The sequence below is a fragment of the Aedes albopictus genome, chromosome 1, assembly GCF_035046485.1.
Source record: "Aedes albopictus strain Foshan chromosome 1, AalbF5, whole genome shotgun sequence".
Taxonomy (NCBI): domain Eukaryota; kingdom Metazoa; phylum Arthropoda; class Insecta; order Diptera; family Culicidae; genus Aedes; species Aedes albopictus.
Genome location: NC_085136.1, coordinates 229,127,030 through 229,144,670, shown reverse-complemented (window position 1 = coordinate 229,144,670; position 17,641 = coordinate 229,127,030). Strand labels below are relative to the sequence as shown.

General features: G+C 43.8%; 2 protein-coding genes across 2 annotated transcripts; both read right to left on the bottom strand.

The window, feature by feature from the left end:
• Window positions 1-558: 558 nt before the first annotated feature.
• LOC134285487 (uncharacterized) lies at window positions 559-8,850 on the bottom strand. The gene is made up of 3 exons (XM_062846328.1): window positions 7,700-8,850; window positions 695-2,511; window positions 559-635 (listed from the first exon to the last, which is right to left on the bottom strand). Exons 1-2 carry the CDS (start codon window positions 8,848-8,850, stop codon window positions 924-926), a joined length of 2,739 nt encoding a protein of 912 aa, XP_062702312.1. The 3' UTR covers window positions 559-635; window positions 695-923.
• A 2,921-nt stretch (window positions 8,851-11,771) lies between these two features.
• Window positions 11,772-13,200, bottom strand: LOC134285469 (uncharacterized). The gene is made up of 3 exons (XM_062846263.1): window positions 13,061-13,200; window positions 12,926-13,002; window positions 11,772-12,866 (listed from the first exon to the last, which is right to left on the bottom strand). Exon 3 carries the CDS (start codon window positions 12,765-12,767, stop codon window positions 11,772-11,774), a length of 996 nt encoding a protein of 331 aa, XP_062702247.1. The 5' UTR covers window positions 12,768-12,866; window positions 12,926-13,002; window positions 13,061-13,200.
• Between the last annotated feature and the right edge of the window lie 4,441 nt (window positions 13,201-17,641).

The window sequence follows — 17,641 nt, the reverse complement described above, 5'->3', positions numbered from 1 at the left end:
GTGATATACGCATACGGATAGAAAATACATTAAAAAGAGACTGATTACCGCAGCAATCCGCTACTTACGAACTTCAGAATGGAATGAAGACACAAGTTTGGATTGTTTTGGCTATTGTCTCTGGTAGTACTCACCGTTACAGTTGGTAAATACTATCGGAATGAGTTGGGTACACATACACACGGTGACACAAAATGCCCGTACATATGTATGTGCCAATACCAGACAACAATCTAAAACGGTAATTGCCTGAAACTATCAGAAATACAATTTGCTATATTTCCGTACACACGAGATTTAAGCACTTAAATACACATTCCTCACATGCACTTTATACTCATCTCATGAGCTAGTCGCTATGAGCGCTGAAAATTACGATAGAACATAAATAATTCTAAATTAAATATGAGCCATCGTTTGGCGTCCACTACCCAACGAACACCACCACTACTGAAAAATCCTAATAGAATTCTTTCTACCAGCCGGGATCCTCGTTCGGGATTTACACAGCAATCCCTCCTGGGATTTCTTCTGTGATTATTTAAGTGATTCCTACCAAGTGTTGGGGACGGAAATTACTTTTCGGAGATCTTTTTAGCAGACTCACCAATGTTCCCGGTAGAATCAGCTCAAAGCTGTAAATTTATGTTTATTGCATGAGAAGGGACAAAGAAAATTCATAGAGGGTACTTACAATTGGTCTCTTACTAAGTAGCACAAATTCAATTCGTCACAATATTAGATTATAAGTATGTAGTTTATGGTTTTGATCTGTAATAAGTTTATGTTTAGTATATATGGTAGAAATAATGTATTAAGTTCACTTTACAAATCTTGCATTCGCGTTTGATGTCAACAATGATATGCAATTGTAATAATCACGGTCTCTGACAGATCATAGCGATCGACTCACACATTCGTATCTAAACGCCAAAGCTTCCGAGGGGCGCTCCGATGGACGAAGCTGTCGCAACATCCTCCCCCTCGTGTCGTGCGGACACTGGTTCGACGACACCATATCCGCTGCGTTCACGAAGCCCTCCGCTATCTTCATCACCATGACCATCCTGTTGCACATCCTTGGGATCTTTGACATCCAAAACGGCCAGCTTGCAAACTGCTCTTCTCTTCAACACCCCTGTAGAGGTATCCACGTCCACCAGACGTATTGCTCCATCCTTGCCGGGATAGGTTCGGCTCACCCGTCCACGTATCCATTGGTTCCGCATCTTCCCGTCGACTATAACAACCAACGCTCCTTCCTTGATAGGCGTCACGTGATTGAAGCATTTAGATCGGCGAGATATTACTGGCAAATACTCGGAGATCCAGCGACTCCAGAAAGCGTCCAACTTCTGTTGAATGAGGTCCCAACTGTTCTTCAATGCTTTTCGTTCACACGCTGGTGCTTTGATCGGTTGCCGCACTCCAGTAGAGCTAAGCATCAGAAAATGATTAGGAGTCAACGACTCCTGTTCCTCGCTGTCAACAGGCAAAAAGGTTAAAGGGCGCGAGTTGACCATATGCTCCGCTTCTGCCAACAGTGTCATGAAAGACTCGTCGTCCAATTTCCTTGATTCCGGTAGGGTTCCCAGTGCGGTCTTCACGGATCGGACCATGCGCTCCCAGCATCCGCCCATGTGTGGAGCTGAGGGAGGGTTGAATCGCCACTGGGTATTGGTGTCCGTGAATGTGCTGCTCAAGCTAACGTTGATGTTCCGCAACTCATCTTCCAACTCTCTACTCGCGCCGATGAAATTCGTCCCGTTATCCGTATAGACTTCTTGTGGTGCTCCTCTGCGAGCGATGAACCGCCTAACTGCTTTCTTACAAGAATCGGTAGAAAGTGAATGCACTACCTCCATATGTATAGCCCGTACGGTTAGGCATGTGAATATCGCTACCCACCGTTTAACTGCACTACGACCGATCTTCACTAGGTAGGGCCCGAAGTAGTCTATGCCCACAAATGTGAAGGGTCTAACGAATGGTGTAACGCGGGACCGAGGCAGTTGACTCATCTTCGGGACTGCAGGGACGGCTTTGTAAACGCGGCACCACTGACAACGTTTCGCAACTGATCGGACGCATGATCTTAGCTTCGGGACGAAAAACTTCTGACGCACTTCGTTCACGACCGTTTCATTGTTGGCGTGACGAAACTGTCGGTGATACCAGTCCAGTAGTAAGTCCGTATTCGGGTGTCCTTTAGGTAGAACTACTGGGTACTTGGTGTCGTAGTGTACGTAATCTGCGGCTGCGATTCTACCATCAACACGGATCAATCCATGCTCATCCAACACAGGAGGAAGATTTGTCAACGAACTACTTCGACCTAACGATTGTTGGTTTTCAGGTGTTGACTGCTTGTTGTGTGTCAGTATAGCGACCTCATCCGGGTAACCATCTGATTGAGCGAGCCGCCAGAGACACCTTTCCGCATTCCGCAAATCTTCACCGCTGACACTCAATGCACCTTCGGAAGGCCTTCTTCCAATTCGTTGTAGAAGCCTATTACAAAACCGATAGACATACGCCATGCTCCATGTGGTAGCCGCGTGTGGCTGGCTCGAGTGTGTATAGAAGACTGATCATTCTTGAGCAGCGCAGCGGAGCATATGCTTGTTGTCGGCCCACCACGCAGGTGCGCGTATGCATAAGTGTGTATCGTATAATCGTTATTGATAAGGTACTTGTCACCACATCCCCCTTTCTTTAATCTACAATTGAACATTAAACATTAGTGACCTCACATAACCTATCAGACGCTAGCAGATGGTAGACCTAATGATTTTATTAATCTGAACTCATGGTACGCCTACACAATAAAATTGTAGTTATGTCTTGCATTTCTTTTCAAATTGCGGTGAATGTCAAGGAATCAGCTTCCTCTCACCTTTTCTACAATCAGATTCAATTTATAACTATGGCTAAGCCCATAGATTGACTGTGTCTTTGGGGCTGGTTCTTTGCCTCCAGAAAACTTTTCAACCTAAAAAATTACGAGTTTAATTATCAGCTATTGCCACTCTCCGTCGTCAGCTAAAGAACGGCTGCTCGCAGCGGTGGCGGTTTCCGCGTTGTCTCTCGCAGTACTCTTTGCAGCAGTCGGAGCATGTCGAGAATGCGTGCATTATGGTAGAAGCAGTTTAACTTTGACTGTCTGCTATTCAACAAGCTGAGATAGCCGAGAGAGCTCGGGCGTGCTACTCACACTCCAAAGATCTGAGTTCAATTCTCGCTCGTATCTCAATTTTTCCTTATATTTTCTAATAGATATCTGCAATGTAATTTTAAGATCGCACAAAAATTTCCATCATATATGACGGGGTCCTTTTGTTACATTCGATCCGTCATAATTTTACAGGTTTTTTTCAAACTGTGAACAGCTCTTTTTACGGCTGGCATGTCTTACTTTCTCACCTTGTTAATCTATCCTGACATTGTCATTAGGAATTCTTTTGTCTTGCCGCACATCACCATTACGTAGCTTTCTGGACCTCCTCTGTGTCTTGGTACTGCCGATATGGTGACGAATCTACTTTTGGCAGGATCTGTTCTGAAATTTACTAAAACGGACACGGAATCGACGTAAAAACTTGGTCTACCTTGTCCACAAAATGGTAGAATTCTGTAGTCTCCTTAGCTTTTGCTTTTTCCACTTCTCAAACTCACAGAACTTTTCCAGCCTCTTCAAACTTCAGACTTCTCGAACTTTACAAACTTTTTTTTCTAATAACTCGTTCGCTTTATAGCTCAAAACCTGAATGATAGTAAAAGCAATCATCAACTATTTAAACGCTGTTTTCCTGTTTAAAATCATATAGACTTTACGAAACACGGTTTTACCGTTATCCAGAAGCTACGTAGAGTTGAGCGTTACATTTGCATTCATTTCGGATTTCTACTGAAAAACTGATTGTAAGCTTTTAGAAGAAATGAACTTTCACTCAACTGACATGACCTCGTTCCTCTGTCATTGCGCTATTTGACATTCCAGTTCTCAATGGCCACCATTACGTAACCTTTATTCTTTCCTAAAAAGTCTTCCTGTTTTCTCCATGGCAGAGCGTATAATCTTAACCTTCTATAAAGCCTCAGTGAATTTAATCACAAATCATCCAGCGAGTTTAACCATTTGTTTGTCATAGAGCTGCATTCTTGTTCTTGATGTCATTGAATTGAATCACAACATTTTCTTCATTCGTAGTGAATTTAATCACAACTCTATTCACTCTCAATGAGTTTCGTTAATAATTTCGGGTGAACTGTCCAGTTCATCGAATATCAACGGGGACTGCGACATCGCCCTGGATGGTGTAATGCAACGAGCCAGGCTCAACAGCCGGGGTACGATCTCTACTAAATCCGACCAATTTGTCTGTTTTGCGGATGATATGGATATTATTGCTAAAACATTTGGAACTGTATACCCACCTGAAACGTGAAACAGCAAAAGTTGGACTGATTGTGAGCGCGGCTCAAACAAAGCACATACTGGTAGGTGGCACTGAGCGAGACAGAATATCCTTCGGCAGCAACGCTAAGATAGACGGGGATACTTTCGAGATGGTGGAAGAATTTGTCTGCCCCGGTTCTTTGCTAACTGCTAGCAATGATGTGAGCCACGGTGTACAGAATAAGGTGATATATTCCCGAAATCTGACAGTTTTTTGATGACGTAATTCAAATCGATCATAGGCGATCTAGTACTCCACCCAATTTGACCCACGTGAAAAACGATAAGAATGACGTCACATGTTTACATCCAAAATGGATGTTTACATAGGTTACTAGCCTGCCTTGTGATATTTATGCCGTGGATGTGAGCAGTGAAATGCGAAGGCACAGTAGAAGTCGCGCCTACTGCGGCCATAAGAAACTGCGGTCAATAAAAAGGTTTACCCTCGTACCATGTACAAGACGCTTATAAGACCGATGGTTTTCTCCAGACACGAGACATGGACCATGCTCAAGGAGGACATGCAAACACTTAGATTTTTCGAGCGGCGTGTGCTAAGGACGGTCTTTGGTGTCGTGCAGGAGAACGGTGTGTAGCGGTAAAGGGATGAACCACGAGCCCGCTGTACTCTATGATGAACCCAACATTATGAAAGTGACCAAAGCTGGACGGATACGGTGGCCAGGGCATGTTGCAAGAATGCCGGACAATACCCCTGCAAAGCTGCTGTTTACTAATCATCTGGTTGGTAGAAGAAGTCATGGAGCGTAGAGAGCAAGATGGGCGGACCAGGTGGAGCGTGATCTTGCGTTACCGTTGGTTGAAGAGATGCAGCTGCAAATCGAGTATTATGACGGCAAATTGTTGTCTCAGTATCACCATGAACTTGATAAATAAATGATATAGATGAATTTCGTTTAGAAGATAACGTCCCGACTGATTAACTCCCGCTTCTCAGTTAGTGATCAATGAGCGCCTCTACAGCCACCAACTAAGAGCCCCCTTTGCCAACAACCACTTCGAATGAGTACACCGTGTGGCAGGCACGAGGATTCTCCATGTTCATGAAAGTAACGGACCGACCGGGAGCCGAACCCGTCTTTCTCAGCATGGCCTTGCTATCCATGCGTTTACCACTTCGGTTATATGTGCTCGATGAGTTTTGTCCTCTGCTTGGTTTCTCACTTTTCTCCATGTCAGTGAATTTAATCACAGCCTTCATTACGCTCTGAGTGAATTTAATCACAGCTTCTTTTGTTCTCAATGAATATCCTCAAATACTTTTTACGGCTGCTTATTTCGCTTCGTTATAGTGAATTTAATCACATCATCTACATTCATCTCAGTGAATTCAATCACAATATCTATACTCTACCAATAAATTCCATTCCATAATTATGGGCTTACACACTAGTTTAACAGTCGATGTTGAATTATCAGTCTATCACTTTTCTAACGAAGAACTCAACAAAATTGAAAATACTGGCGAGAATTCAAAGCATTTTTAAGTCGACACTGACTAGAAGGATTTATGGGCAGTATGGGTACTTTTAGATACTGGCAAATGCATATGATAATAACTGCCTTTCTGCTGGACGCTGGTACAAAAGAGGTGGTAACTTGCACCGAAAAAACATAGTGAAAAGGAACATTGTTCATGCTAAAAAGATGGAACTGCGAACGAAGTGTTGTTACGCATAATTGTTGATTCGGCGTTATTTTTCAAATTTTAGAACAGTTGTCATGATGAAGAATAAATAAGAAATCGCAATTTAATATACTCTTTCACGCCGACGCAGCCTTTCACAGTAGTGAATTTAATCACAGTATTCCACAAATCTCCAATTACCAGCCAGTGAGATTCACATCTTATTCTATTTTACTAACAAAAGTTATTTCCATCACAGCCGTGGAGATGCTAAAGTTTGTTTTTTTTTTTAAGATTGTCTTACCGTTTAGCGGGCACCCTGCAGGCACCGTTCTCGTTTTTTCACTGTTCCGCCTTCATCTAATCTTTGTTACAACCTTTCATCAAGTCATGCAAATACCATACACATTTACAATGACATTGTTAACACTTACTCTGCTAATGGAACAATTTAATTTAAAGTAAATTGTAATTTTATAGTGAACCTCGGGTTCAACCACCGATTGACCAGTACTAAAGGCATAAACATTTTTTTTTTAACAAAGCTCAAATTCTTCTGATTATCGCCTCTTCGTTCAATCGCCGATTTCATTAAAACGTTTGTACTATTACACGAAGAGTGTTTTCATGGCTCACCGAAAAAGAAAACATATCATTGATGCTACATAATTTATAAAACACCAAGGTCCAAGCGCATCATATCGTCTCACGCACTGGTAATACATAATTTCAAGGGAACGCTTCGCCTTGAGCGCTGTTGTAATTTTCATCACACATTCGAAGAAAATTACCTGATGTACACGGAAGTGACATCATAAAGCCCTTAACAAATTGTCAAAAACTACATACCTTTTAGATGTACAATAGATGTTTGTATTTGGTACAAACCACCACCTCACGTTTACGGCACAATTCGTTCCGCTCCGGTTCATCACTTACACTTAGCACTTGGCTCTTTTCTGTTGCAAATATCTTCCGTATTTTATCTCAACGGAACCGACAAACATGACAAAACAACACGAGATGCAAGCCAATTAAATCAATCACATGTGCACTGCACTCCAATCGCTGCAGAAAAGACAAATTTTAGCTTTTCTTTCACATTCCACTTTCACTGCTCACCGACATGTTGCGACAAGATTGGCGTCACCCACTCATCCTCTTCCATTTTTTTTTTCAATTTTCCCCTATTGCAACAGGGAGTGCAACACCACTTATTATGTGCATTACTAATTCACAAAACATTTGATTTGATTCATTTCATTTTATCGCTTTATTACCCGCGCGCTTTTTTTTATCCTCGTCGCCACTTGTGGTAGCCGCGTGTGGCTGGCTCGAGTGTGTATAGAAGACTGATCATTCTTGAGCAGCGCAGCGGAGCATATGCTTGTTGTCGGCCCACCACGCAGGTGCGCGTATGCATAAGTGTGTATCGTATAATCGTTATTGATAAGGTACTTGTCACCACACTCCATAACAGCCTTTCATATTTTGAGAATCGTGAAATATCAATCATGGGAACTGACAGGAAGTGACTGCACACGTAAGCTGGTCTTAATTCCTCTGGCGTTTCTTCAATCATCACGAACTTGTCCTTTGGCCAACTGTTCTTCTCTTCGTACAGAAAGGCGGGCCCTCGCATCCATCGGCTGTCGGAGTTACAATTCGGTCCTTTTCCCCACTTGGTGGCTTCATCTGCAACATTGATCTTCTTTCCCAACCAACACCACTCTTCAGTTTTCGATAAGCTCAAAATCTCATTCACCCGAAACGCAACGTACTGCCGGTATCGACGGGTGTCAGACTTGATCCATGAGACGACAGTGCTGGAATCACTCCAAAAGTAGGTGCGTGTTACCTTTATGGAATGGCCATCCTCGATGGTCTTGCGCAGACGTGCTCCAATTACGGCTGCCTGCAATTCTAGTCGTGGGACGGAAACTAGTTGGAGTGGAGCTACCTTCGTTTTAGAGGCAACTAACGCACATTGTATCTGCCCTCGATCTCGAACAGGGAAGTAAGCTGCGGACGAGTATGCTTGTGCACTCCCATCCACGAATACGTGAAGCTCCAGGGTATCGAAACAGGTAGGATCGTAACCCCGAAAGTAACTTCGAGGGATGCGAACGTTGTTCAACTCCTTCAGCATATGCAGCCAAAGCTTCCAGCGCGAGAACAGATCTTCGGAAATCTGCTCATCCCAATCCATTTTAGCTCTCCACACGTCTTGCAGCAGTATTTTACCTTGGATCACTAGTGAGCCCACTAGCCCCAAGGGGTCGTAAATCTTCATAACAAAGCTCAGCATCGTACGTTTAGTCGGCGCAACCTCACTTTCCAGGTCTCCTTGAAGATTAATCGTGAAGCAGAACACATCGTCACCTGGAATCCACGATATTCCAAGCACACGCTCGAAAGCGCTCTGACTGTTCATCGAAAGACTTTTCACTGCGGCCGGATTAGCTTCTCCGATTGCTTCCAGAACCGATGTCCGATTAGATACCCAATTGCGTATGCGGAAGCCCGCTTTGCTGTGGACTTCAGCAACTTCTAACGCTAGCTCGACGGCTTCCTCTTCAGTGTCGACGCTATCAAGATAGTCGTCGACGTAGTGCTTGTTTTTGATCGCCGAAGCTGCTCTTGGGTACTGAGCCTCATGCTCCGTTGCGTTGAGATTCTTCACGTACTGTGATTGGGCCGGGGAACACGTCGCTCCGAAGATAGCAACATCGGACGCCATCGTCACCATAGGTTCGTTCGAGTGATTGCGGTAAACAAACAATAGCGCGCTCCTGTCCTCCTTTCGGATTCCAACTTGCAGAAACATTTCTTGTATGTCGCCGGAAAAGGCAACTTCTCGCTCACGGAACTTGAACGTAACAGACAGCTGCGGAGTTAAAAGATCGGGTCCTTTCAGCAGCATCGAATTCAGCGATGATCCGTCAATTTTTGCCGCCGCGTCCCAAATGACGCGTACCTTCCCGGGTTTGTTTGGGTTCAACACGACGCCTAATGGAAGATACCAAACACGTCTGGGGTCGAAACTTGCCATTTCTTCATCAGTAATCGGTGAATATAGCCCTTGGACTCGTAGTCTGCCACTTGCTGCCTCACACTGTCGTACAACTGCGGATTTTTCTCCAGACGTCTCTCCAAGCATTTCAACCGACGCTCAGCCATTGGTCTACTATCCGGGAACTCGACGACATCTTGCTTCCAAAGTAATCCGGTCTCGAACTTTTCGCTACCCGTTCTAACTGTTGTTTCTTGTAGGATTTGGCGTGCTCGTTGATCCTCGTTGCCCTCCAAGTTTGGTGCTACGGCAACTCCAAGGCTTTCCACGGAGAAAAATTCTCGTACGTAATCATGCAGGTCACGATCGGACGTTTCCGTGCAAATGTGCATCTGACGGTGCTGGAACTGTTCTTCTCCCCCTCGTACACGGCCGCAGATGACCCATCCTACTCGCGTCCTTGCAGCGATCGGTTCTCCCTCTGTTCCTTCTCGAATCTTCGTTGTTGTTAGTAGGTGCGAATTGCTTAATCCAATCAACAATCCAGGAACGGCCTTGCGGAAACTCTTCACGGGAAGATGACGCAGATGCTTGAACTCCTCCGTCAGCTGTTCAAAGTTCAACGATTGCTCAGGCAGACCTAGGTTTTCAACGGTGTATACTTCCGACAAGTTGAAGCGCCTTTGACTTCCGGGCTCCGAAATACTGAAGGTTTCCAGAGCCGTTGTCGCAATCTGCTTATTTATTCCACTTGTCCAATGGATGCACAAGGAATGCGGCTTCCCATTCATCCCCAACTCATTCGCAATGGTCTGCTCTAGAAGGGTTGCCGAGGAACCGTCGTCCAAGAATGCGTACGTGTTCACGACGCCATTCTTTCCATACAACGTCACTGGTAGGATTTTGAACAACGTTGGTGACACGGGCTGACGATGAATAGTAACAGTAGCGTCGGTGGAGTTCACAACCTGCCTCTTGGATGGCTCATAGTGAAGTAAGCGATGGTGATGTTTCTGGCAACTGTTGATCCCGCAAAGCTCGCCTTCGCATGGCCAGCGAGTATGCGACACTAGGCATCTCCTACACAGTTTATTGTCTTTGACAAAGTTCCACCGTCCATCTACTGAAAGTTTCTTGAAGGCCGTGCATTCCGCAGTAGTGTGTCCATCAGCGCTACATAATGGACAACACTTGCTTCCTTCGGCGATCTTTCCTCTAGAATCCTGGGCCTGTTCTCGTCGATTGCTAGCTACTGATTTGTAGGATGGTTTTGATTCCTTGCGCTCGTACGTAGCATGAGCATTCACGAACGCTTTATCCTTTATCTTCACCTTTTCTTCCTGCGTAGACTTTGCCGGAGTGCAGAAGTTTGTAACTCCACTGGTAGCGGTTGTGACCTTCCTCATATACTCGCTGAACCCGTTTAGGTCAACCAGTGGTAGAGTTTCCTGATGAAGCGCCCAGCTGAATTTGATGTTTGCCGGAAGCTTGTCCACGAGCTCTTGCAGGAGGATAGGGTTGGAAAGATGGTTCTCCATTCCCACCGCCTTTAGGTGTCCACACAAGTTCTGCACAGCCAAACCGAACTGAATTAACGTCTCCAGTCTCTCTGCTTTCGGTGCGGGTGTACTCCGAACTTTCGCAACAAGATTGTGGACTATCTGCTCAGGTCTTCCATATAACGTCTGGAGGGTTGATATGACCTGCGGCACGGTAGATGGATGGAGGAGAAAACTACTGACAGCTTCCTTCGCAGCTCCTTTCAGTGATCTTTGCAAACGCAGCAAGTTTTCTGAAGATGAATAGCCACACGCCTCGGTAGAATGATTGTAGCTACTGATAAAAAGCGGCCATTCTATGGGGTCACCACCAAATACTGGCAACTCTCGTGATATCACCTGCCTTGCTGCCATCTGATGAGGTGTAGGCCCCTGCGCCACCGGTTGAGGGTAGGCCGGCCCGAAAAGGTTGAAACCAGCTGGATCGTTTACACTAAAGCCTGACTGTCTTACTGTATCGCCAATAGGAGGCCCTAACTGGGAAGTTACAAATGGTGTATTGGGGGGCCCTACTCTCCTGTACTGATTAGCGACACTTGGACAAGGTGTCAGTCGGCTCGGATCACCATCGTGTATTTGGCTTGTGTCGTTTTGCTCGATTTGAGAACTACTTACCGGAGCTGCCGGTGAGTTAGTACTCACTAGGGGGACTTGCTGATGAACTATCTCTGGAGGTGTTCCGAACTCTGCCGCGACTGGTGCCTTCCCGCTATGCAGACGCAGTAACTCCAGCTGCTCAATCAGTTGCTGTTCCTTCGCCAGAAATGATTGTTTCTCCTCATCTCGCTTGGCCTTTTCCTGTGTGTACTGCTGTTCGTAGAGCTTCAGTCGGTTGACTAAATCCATTTCACGACTTCGCCGCACATCGTTCTCCCTTCGGTGTTGTCTCTCTATGTCCTGCTGCTTCTTCAACAGTACTTCAATTTCTTGCATTCGCAGCCTGTCTTGCTCCCGCTGTTCCTCGGAACGCTTCAACAGATCAGCCAACTCCTGTTCGCGCTGATATCGATAATCGTCTACCTCTTCTTGGCGCTGCTGTCCGCGAGCATGCTGTCTCCGCATTTCGCTTGTTTCGCGTTGCTACACTGCTTAGGGTAAAGACGGTCCCACTATCTTCTTCACGATCCTCGGACACGCATCTGTTTTTCTCAAATTCGAAACTAGCGAGCATGTAGGGTTCACTTCTTCGAGGAGACGAATATACGGTTGAATGTTTACTAACGGTAAATTCGGGACACTTTCCGGCCGTTCTATATTTTGTTGCTGACCTCGCTGTTGGAAATCATCTTCGGCAACAGAACTCTCACCAATCGAAATGCTGTCGGTGGTACGCGGAACTGACTCCACTTCCGTTGTTCCAGCTTGATCCCGCTGAAGACCAACCTCTGCCACTCTGCTCATTTCCATAGGAGTTGACGAACCAACAGGCCCTGCAGGTCCAGTCGCTGGGACCTGTTGAAGAATTGATTGGTTTGACCCGACGGTGGGTAAATCGGACATTTGGTTGTTGAACCAAGCTTCCACTTTCTGCCTACTGCTTGCTTGACTTCGGCTGCTGCGGCTACTCCGTATACTAAACACCTCTTCGTCCTGCTGGCGAAGCAGCTCATGCTTCCGAGCCAAGAACTCCTTCTCGCGTTCCAACTTTTCGTCAATTGCCTTTTCGACAAGCAACCTCTCTTCTTCCAAACGTTGTAGTTCCCGAGCAATCTGAGCTCTTTTTGAACTGGCAGCACTCGAACGCCCGGTACGCGAGCTGGCGGGAGGAGGTGGATCCTTTGCTTTGCATTTACCGCAAACGAAATCGCTAGATTGTGCCGTAACTGTATCCACTTTCGCACACGAGAAATGGTACCAATGCTTGCAATTTCCGCATCGTACCATGTACAACTCAGCGCTGTTGGGTCTCCTACATTCGACACAATCGTTATCATCGCCGTGTTCAACGTCTATCACCGAGGGCTCAAAAACTTCTGCAATCGGTTCCGGAATTTCGAGATGTGTACCGTCGCCGCGGGTCGGTTGAGAACGACTGGCGGCCGCTCGTGATTTCGATCGTGTCTGACGATCAAATGATCCCTGCATACCGATGCCTCAATTCTTTGAGGTTGTTGGGGACGGAGATTACTTTTCGGAGATCTTTTTAGCAGACTCACCAATGTTCCCGGTAGAATCAGCTCAAAGCTGTAAATTTATGTTTATTGCATGAGAAGGGACAAAGAAAATTCATAGAGGGTACTTACAATTGGTCTCTTACTAAGTAGCACAAATTCAATTCGTCACAATATTAGATTATAAGTATGTAGTTTATGGTTTTGATCTGTAATAAGTTTATGTTTAGTATATATGGTAGAAATAATGTATTAAGTTCACTTTACAAATCTTGCATTCGCGTTTGATGTCAACAATGATATGCAATTGTAATAATCACGGTCTCTGACAGATCATAGCGATCGACTGACACATTCGTATCTAAACGCCAAAGCTTCCGGGGGGCGCTCCGATGGACGAAGCTGTCGCAACACCAAGCTTTCAGCTGAGATTCCCTCAGAATTCTACCAGATACTCTACTAACAAAAGTAGCTGCATAACAGCTTATGGAACAAACGAATTTGGAAGAAAGATCACTTAAACTCTTATACAGCAAAAATGTTTGTTGGGGCATGCCTCTCAGAATTCCTTCAGTAAATCCTTCCGGGATTTCTTCAGGGATTTCTGCCGAGAATGTTCTCCCCCAAGGTTATGTTTTTCAGGCTTTTGTGCGTAATTCTAAATTGCAATTGACAGATCGATTAAAATTGAATTTTTGGTTGTTTTATCATCTAACTCTAAAATCTAACTTCTACAGTATTTTAACGTTTGGTTATGCTACACATAGTGAGCACTCTTTATTTGATTTGTTTAAAAAAAATTGAGAAATGTTGAACACTGCAAGCGAAACTTAATGAAATTACGAGGACCATACATTGCATACTTTTATGCGTTTATCGGGTTAGATTTCTGCCCCAATTTTTCTATTCTTTTTGAGTGGTTATCATCTCTCTCACTTATGTAGAGCTGCATTGTATCTATACGGATCAGAATATAACGATAGCGCAGAAGTTGTGCTGAAATAGAACTCGAGAAAATTATCAGATATTGAAGAGCTACAATGAAGATTTTTTTTGGAACTACACCATATTCTTTCATTTTTTTGTCAAATCATGCTTTTTTAATGGAACTTGACCTTTGATAACAAATTTATTTAAAAAACTAGCTGTACCCGGCAAACTTTGTCTTGCCTACTGCGTTTTTTGACGTTTCAAGTACCTAGCCAAGCGCCCAAGTCCCCGTTCAAAATGTATGAAAACCCGATTTTCAAAAACTCTCAATTTTCCCATGTTTTAGGCTTCATAAACCTTCCTTGGGTGAAAACTAACAGAACAAAACTTAGACGATCCAAATCGGGCCACCCGTTCGCAAGTTATGCGCGGTCCCACGTATGCCATTGCATTTTTATATATATAGATTAAATTGTGAGACACCTTGGGCGTTAACGGGTTAAGGTTTGAAAATCGACTATGGCGAATTTGAGGTACTATGGCCATAACTGGTACACTGAGTTGAGCCAAAAATCTGTATTGTATAAGATAAGGAGGGTGTCGTTCGCCGCACGATGCTGGAAATCGGTGTATTGAGCTCGTTTTGTCCCGCTCTCTCTCTCTCTCTCTCTCTCTCTCTCTCACACACATAGTTTTTTTTAGAACATGCTTATCTATTCCTGACTGACGTGCAAAACAAATGCCTCATTTAACTCGTATTAGTGTAAAAACTTCCAAAGTATCGGCAATTTGACATAAGGTTGGTCCTGTCCTTATCGATTGCGTTCCACTCCGGGCAGAGATGCATGTGGAAGTTTAAAGAAATAGGGGATATCGGGGTTATTTAATTTTTTTCAATTTTTTTGTGGTGAGCCAAATCAGCCCATTCGTAACTATGGAAGTTTTTACACAAACACATACTAAATAAATAATTTATTTTGCACTCCAGGATTTCTCCAAAAAGGTGAAAAAGAGAAATAATGGGGTAAAATGGGCCCGATACACTGATTTTCGGCATCTTGCGGCGAATGACACCCTCCCTATCTGAAACTGTAGAGATTTTTACATTTTGTCAAAAATTCATTTGAATCCATCCACTCTGACATCAGAGCAAAGATATCACGGTTTATACCTATTTTTCCCATTGTGCAATGGGCTGTAACTTTGCTTCTAGTGCTCCAATCTTTATAAAATTTTCGGAGTGTGTATCGTCTAGTAGGGTCTGGGACCATTTAGGCAGGAGCACCTATTTTGGGCACTTGCTGCTATAACTCCGTCAATTTTAAACCGATTGACTTGATTTTTTGTACATGGCTTGATACTGTGCGGATCTGATTGTGTATCAATAATCAAGTCAATCGGTTCAAAATTGACTGAGTTATAGGGTATGTGTACCATTCCTTGGCCTAATTTGCAAGCCGCCTTGACAATTTTGACCAGAACTCATGAATTAATAGCACTAGAAATAATATGTTGACCCTATTACACACTCTAGGCAATGCATGTTTCTTCAATTGGAAGTAAACTTCGTAAATATTCACGAATTTACTTAATTAAGTTGAAAAGATTCGATGCGATGGTATGCAACGTTGGTCTATGGTACAAAAATTGGCATATTAGTGGATACAACGTTGGCCTATTGCTTTCCATGCACTAGAACCACTTATTATCTTATTTTTTCAATATTTCTGCTGAAGTATTATCTCTGTTTGTTCACCAATCTTACTTTTAAATTACATTTTCGGAGCCAAATTTTCAAAAAACTATTGACTGTCAAACGATAAACTGCAACGATCGACGCGCCACCATCTTTCGAATAGTGGAGGGTGTAAGTACCCTTTTCGCGGTGTTGTTTACGGCGAAGCAACACCGCGAAAAAGGTACCTGTGCTCTCCAACATTCGAAAAATGGTGGCGCTTCGATCGTTCTACGCTAGCGATTTTGCGGTGGGGTGATGACGTTTGGAGGCGAATAAATAAATCACTTTAACTAAAGTTCTTTCTTAATCTAGTAACGAAAACAACGCAACCCTATTATTATGTTATATTTTTACAGTCACCGTACACAAAATCTTTCTTCCTGTTCGTTCTTTCTGGTTCTTACGCAAGAAATGTTGTTGACGCCTTTTTATCGTTGTTTTTGACGTCACTTTACTGATGGGCCAAGATTTGGGTACATAGTGAAAAAAAATGTCCTCAATATTCGGCCCACATTCAATTTGTTAAATAGTTATTATTCGTTGAAAACAAATACACAAGTTCAAAATAGCGTCTTTAACCGTCGCATCAAATGTTCAGTTATTGAAAAGTCAATTCGAAATGTTCCAGAATCATGCCATTTATGATCATGTGTATAGACTACCCACTAAGCCGAAGAATCACGGCGTCTACAAAAGTTAAACAAAGTGACATTTTCATTCAATTTTAATGCTCCAAAGTGCTAAAATTGAAACGAAATGTTACAGTTGTTTGGCGCATAGCTTTTCCGATATCCAGTTATGCGTGTTTGTTTGAGTTTTTTGGTTTACATTGAGATAGGCCGAACGAGGGGGCTATGCCAACGAAGCATCCCGATACCCTAGCAGCAAGTGCCCAAAATAGGTGCTCCTGCCCAAATGGTCCCAGACCCTTTATACTTTCAGATTATGCAATAAAAAAAAAGGTCGATTTTTTTTATCCCTACAAGGTATGTAACCCCTTAATATACCTTATGTTTGAAATATTGGAAAACTATGATTGGATCGTTCGGCAATTTTCAATGGATTCACTTTTAATGGCGCAAACTATGGACTGTCAGTAGCAATTAGTGCTTACTTTAGACATTGAATATCACCACCGTCATTAAATGTTCGTATCTTCCTGAACTCATCTCAACCCCCCAGGGTCTCACTCACTGGAAGTTTTACTGCTGCAAAATTGAGAAAAGTCACGAACGACATTTCACAGACCGGAAGGGGCGAAGATTTTGGTAGAGTGGTTCAGAATATTTACATGAGCAATGTCGATAGAATACATTTTTTTTAAATATTTTCGAAAATGTACCAGGAGCATCTATTGCCAATTGCCACTTGTCGCGCGGTATTTCCATCGTAAGATGCTAAAGGGACCCATACCAACAAAACGTTGAAGACGCCAAAAGGACACGACCAGCAAAGCAGAGAAGAAATACTCCATGGAGGGGCTTGAGAGATATGAATGCTCAAAATTCATACCCTCTTGAGTGCAGTGCGAGTCGTCGGCCGAGATGGCACGAGCGGAATCAACGGGAAAATTTTCGCGAATCTGAAGTGTCAGCCGGAAGGAAAAAGGGGTTATACACCACCCAGCCCAGCAGCAGTAGCAGCCGCCCAAGATCAGGGCGGTGCGATAGGGATGATGAATTTTCTGCCGTTGACAAAAGGGGACTCCGAAAGAAACAGAACAACGCGCGGCAGTATGAATATGGAAATTAATGACGGGGCAAATGTAAATCCAAGAAGGGGCGTCCGAAGGAAAGATCCAAGACGTTGGATCCATCGTCGCCCGTGTTTCTAAGAAACGGGTGTTTTTGGGCGTTGCAAACATTTTCGTGATGAATTTCAAACAGGAACCATTTATCTTAATGACGACGATCGTTATCGCCAAGATTGCTATGTGTTTTGCTAGCTCAGGAACAAAAGGGGTTGCGAAATGCTTTGAATGCTGCTCCAAAATATTGCCAGCGTTGTATTTGGCTGATGTAGCCAAGGTGTTTAAATCGAAAGCAATGAATCTAAAACATCTCATTAAAATCATTCATATTTTAGTGCATCTGCCAATTCAAGGCAGGCGTCGTGATTGGGGGTGAAATTAATCGACATAAGGAATGTAGTGAATATTTTGAAACGACAAACCGAGACAT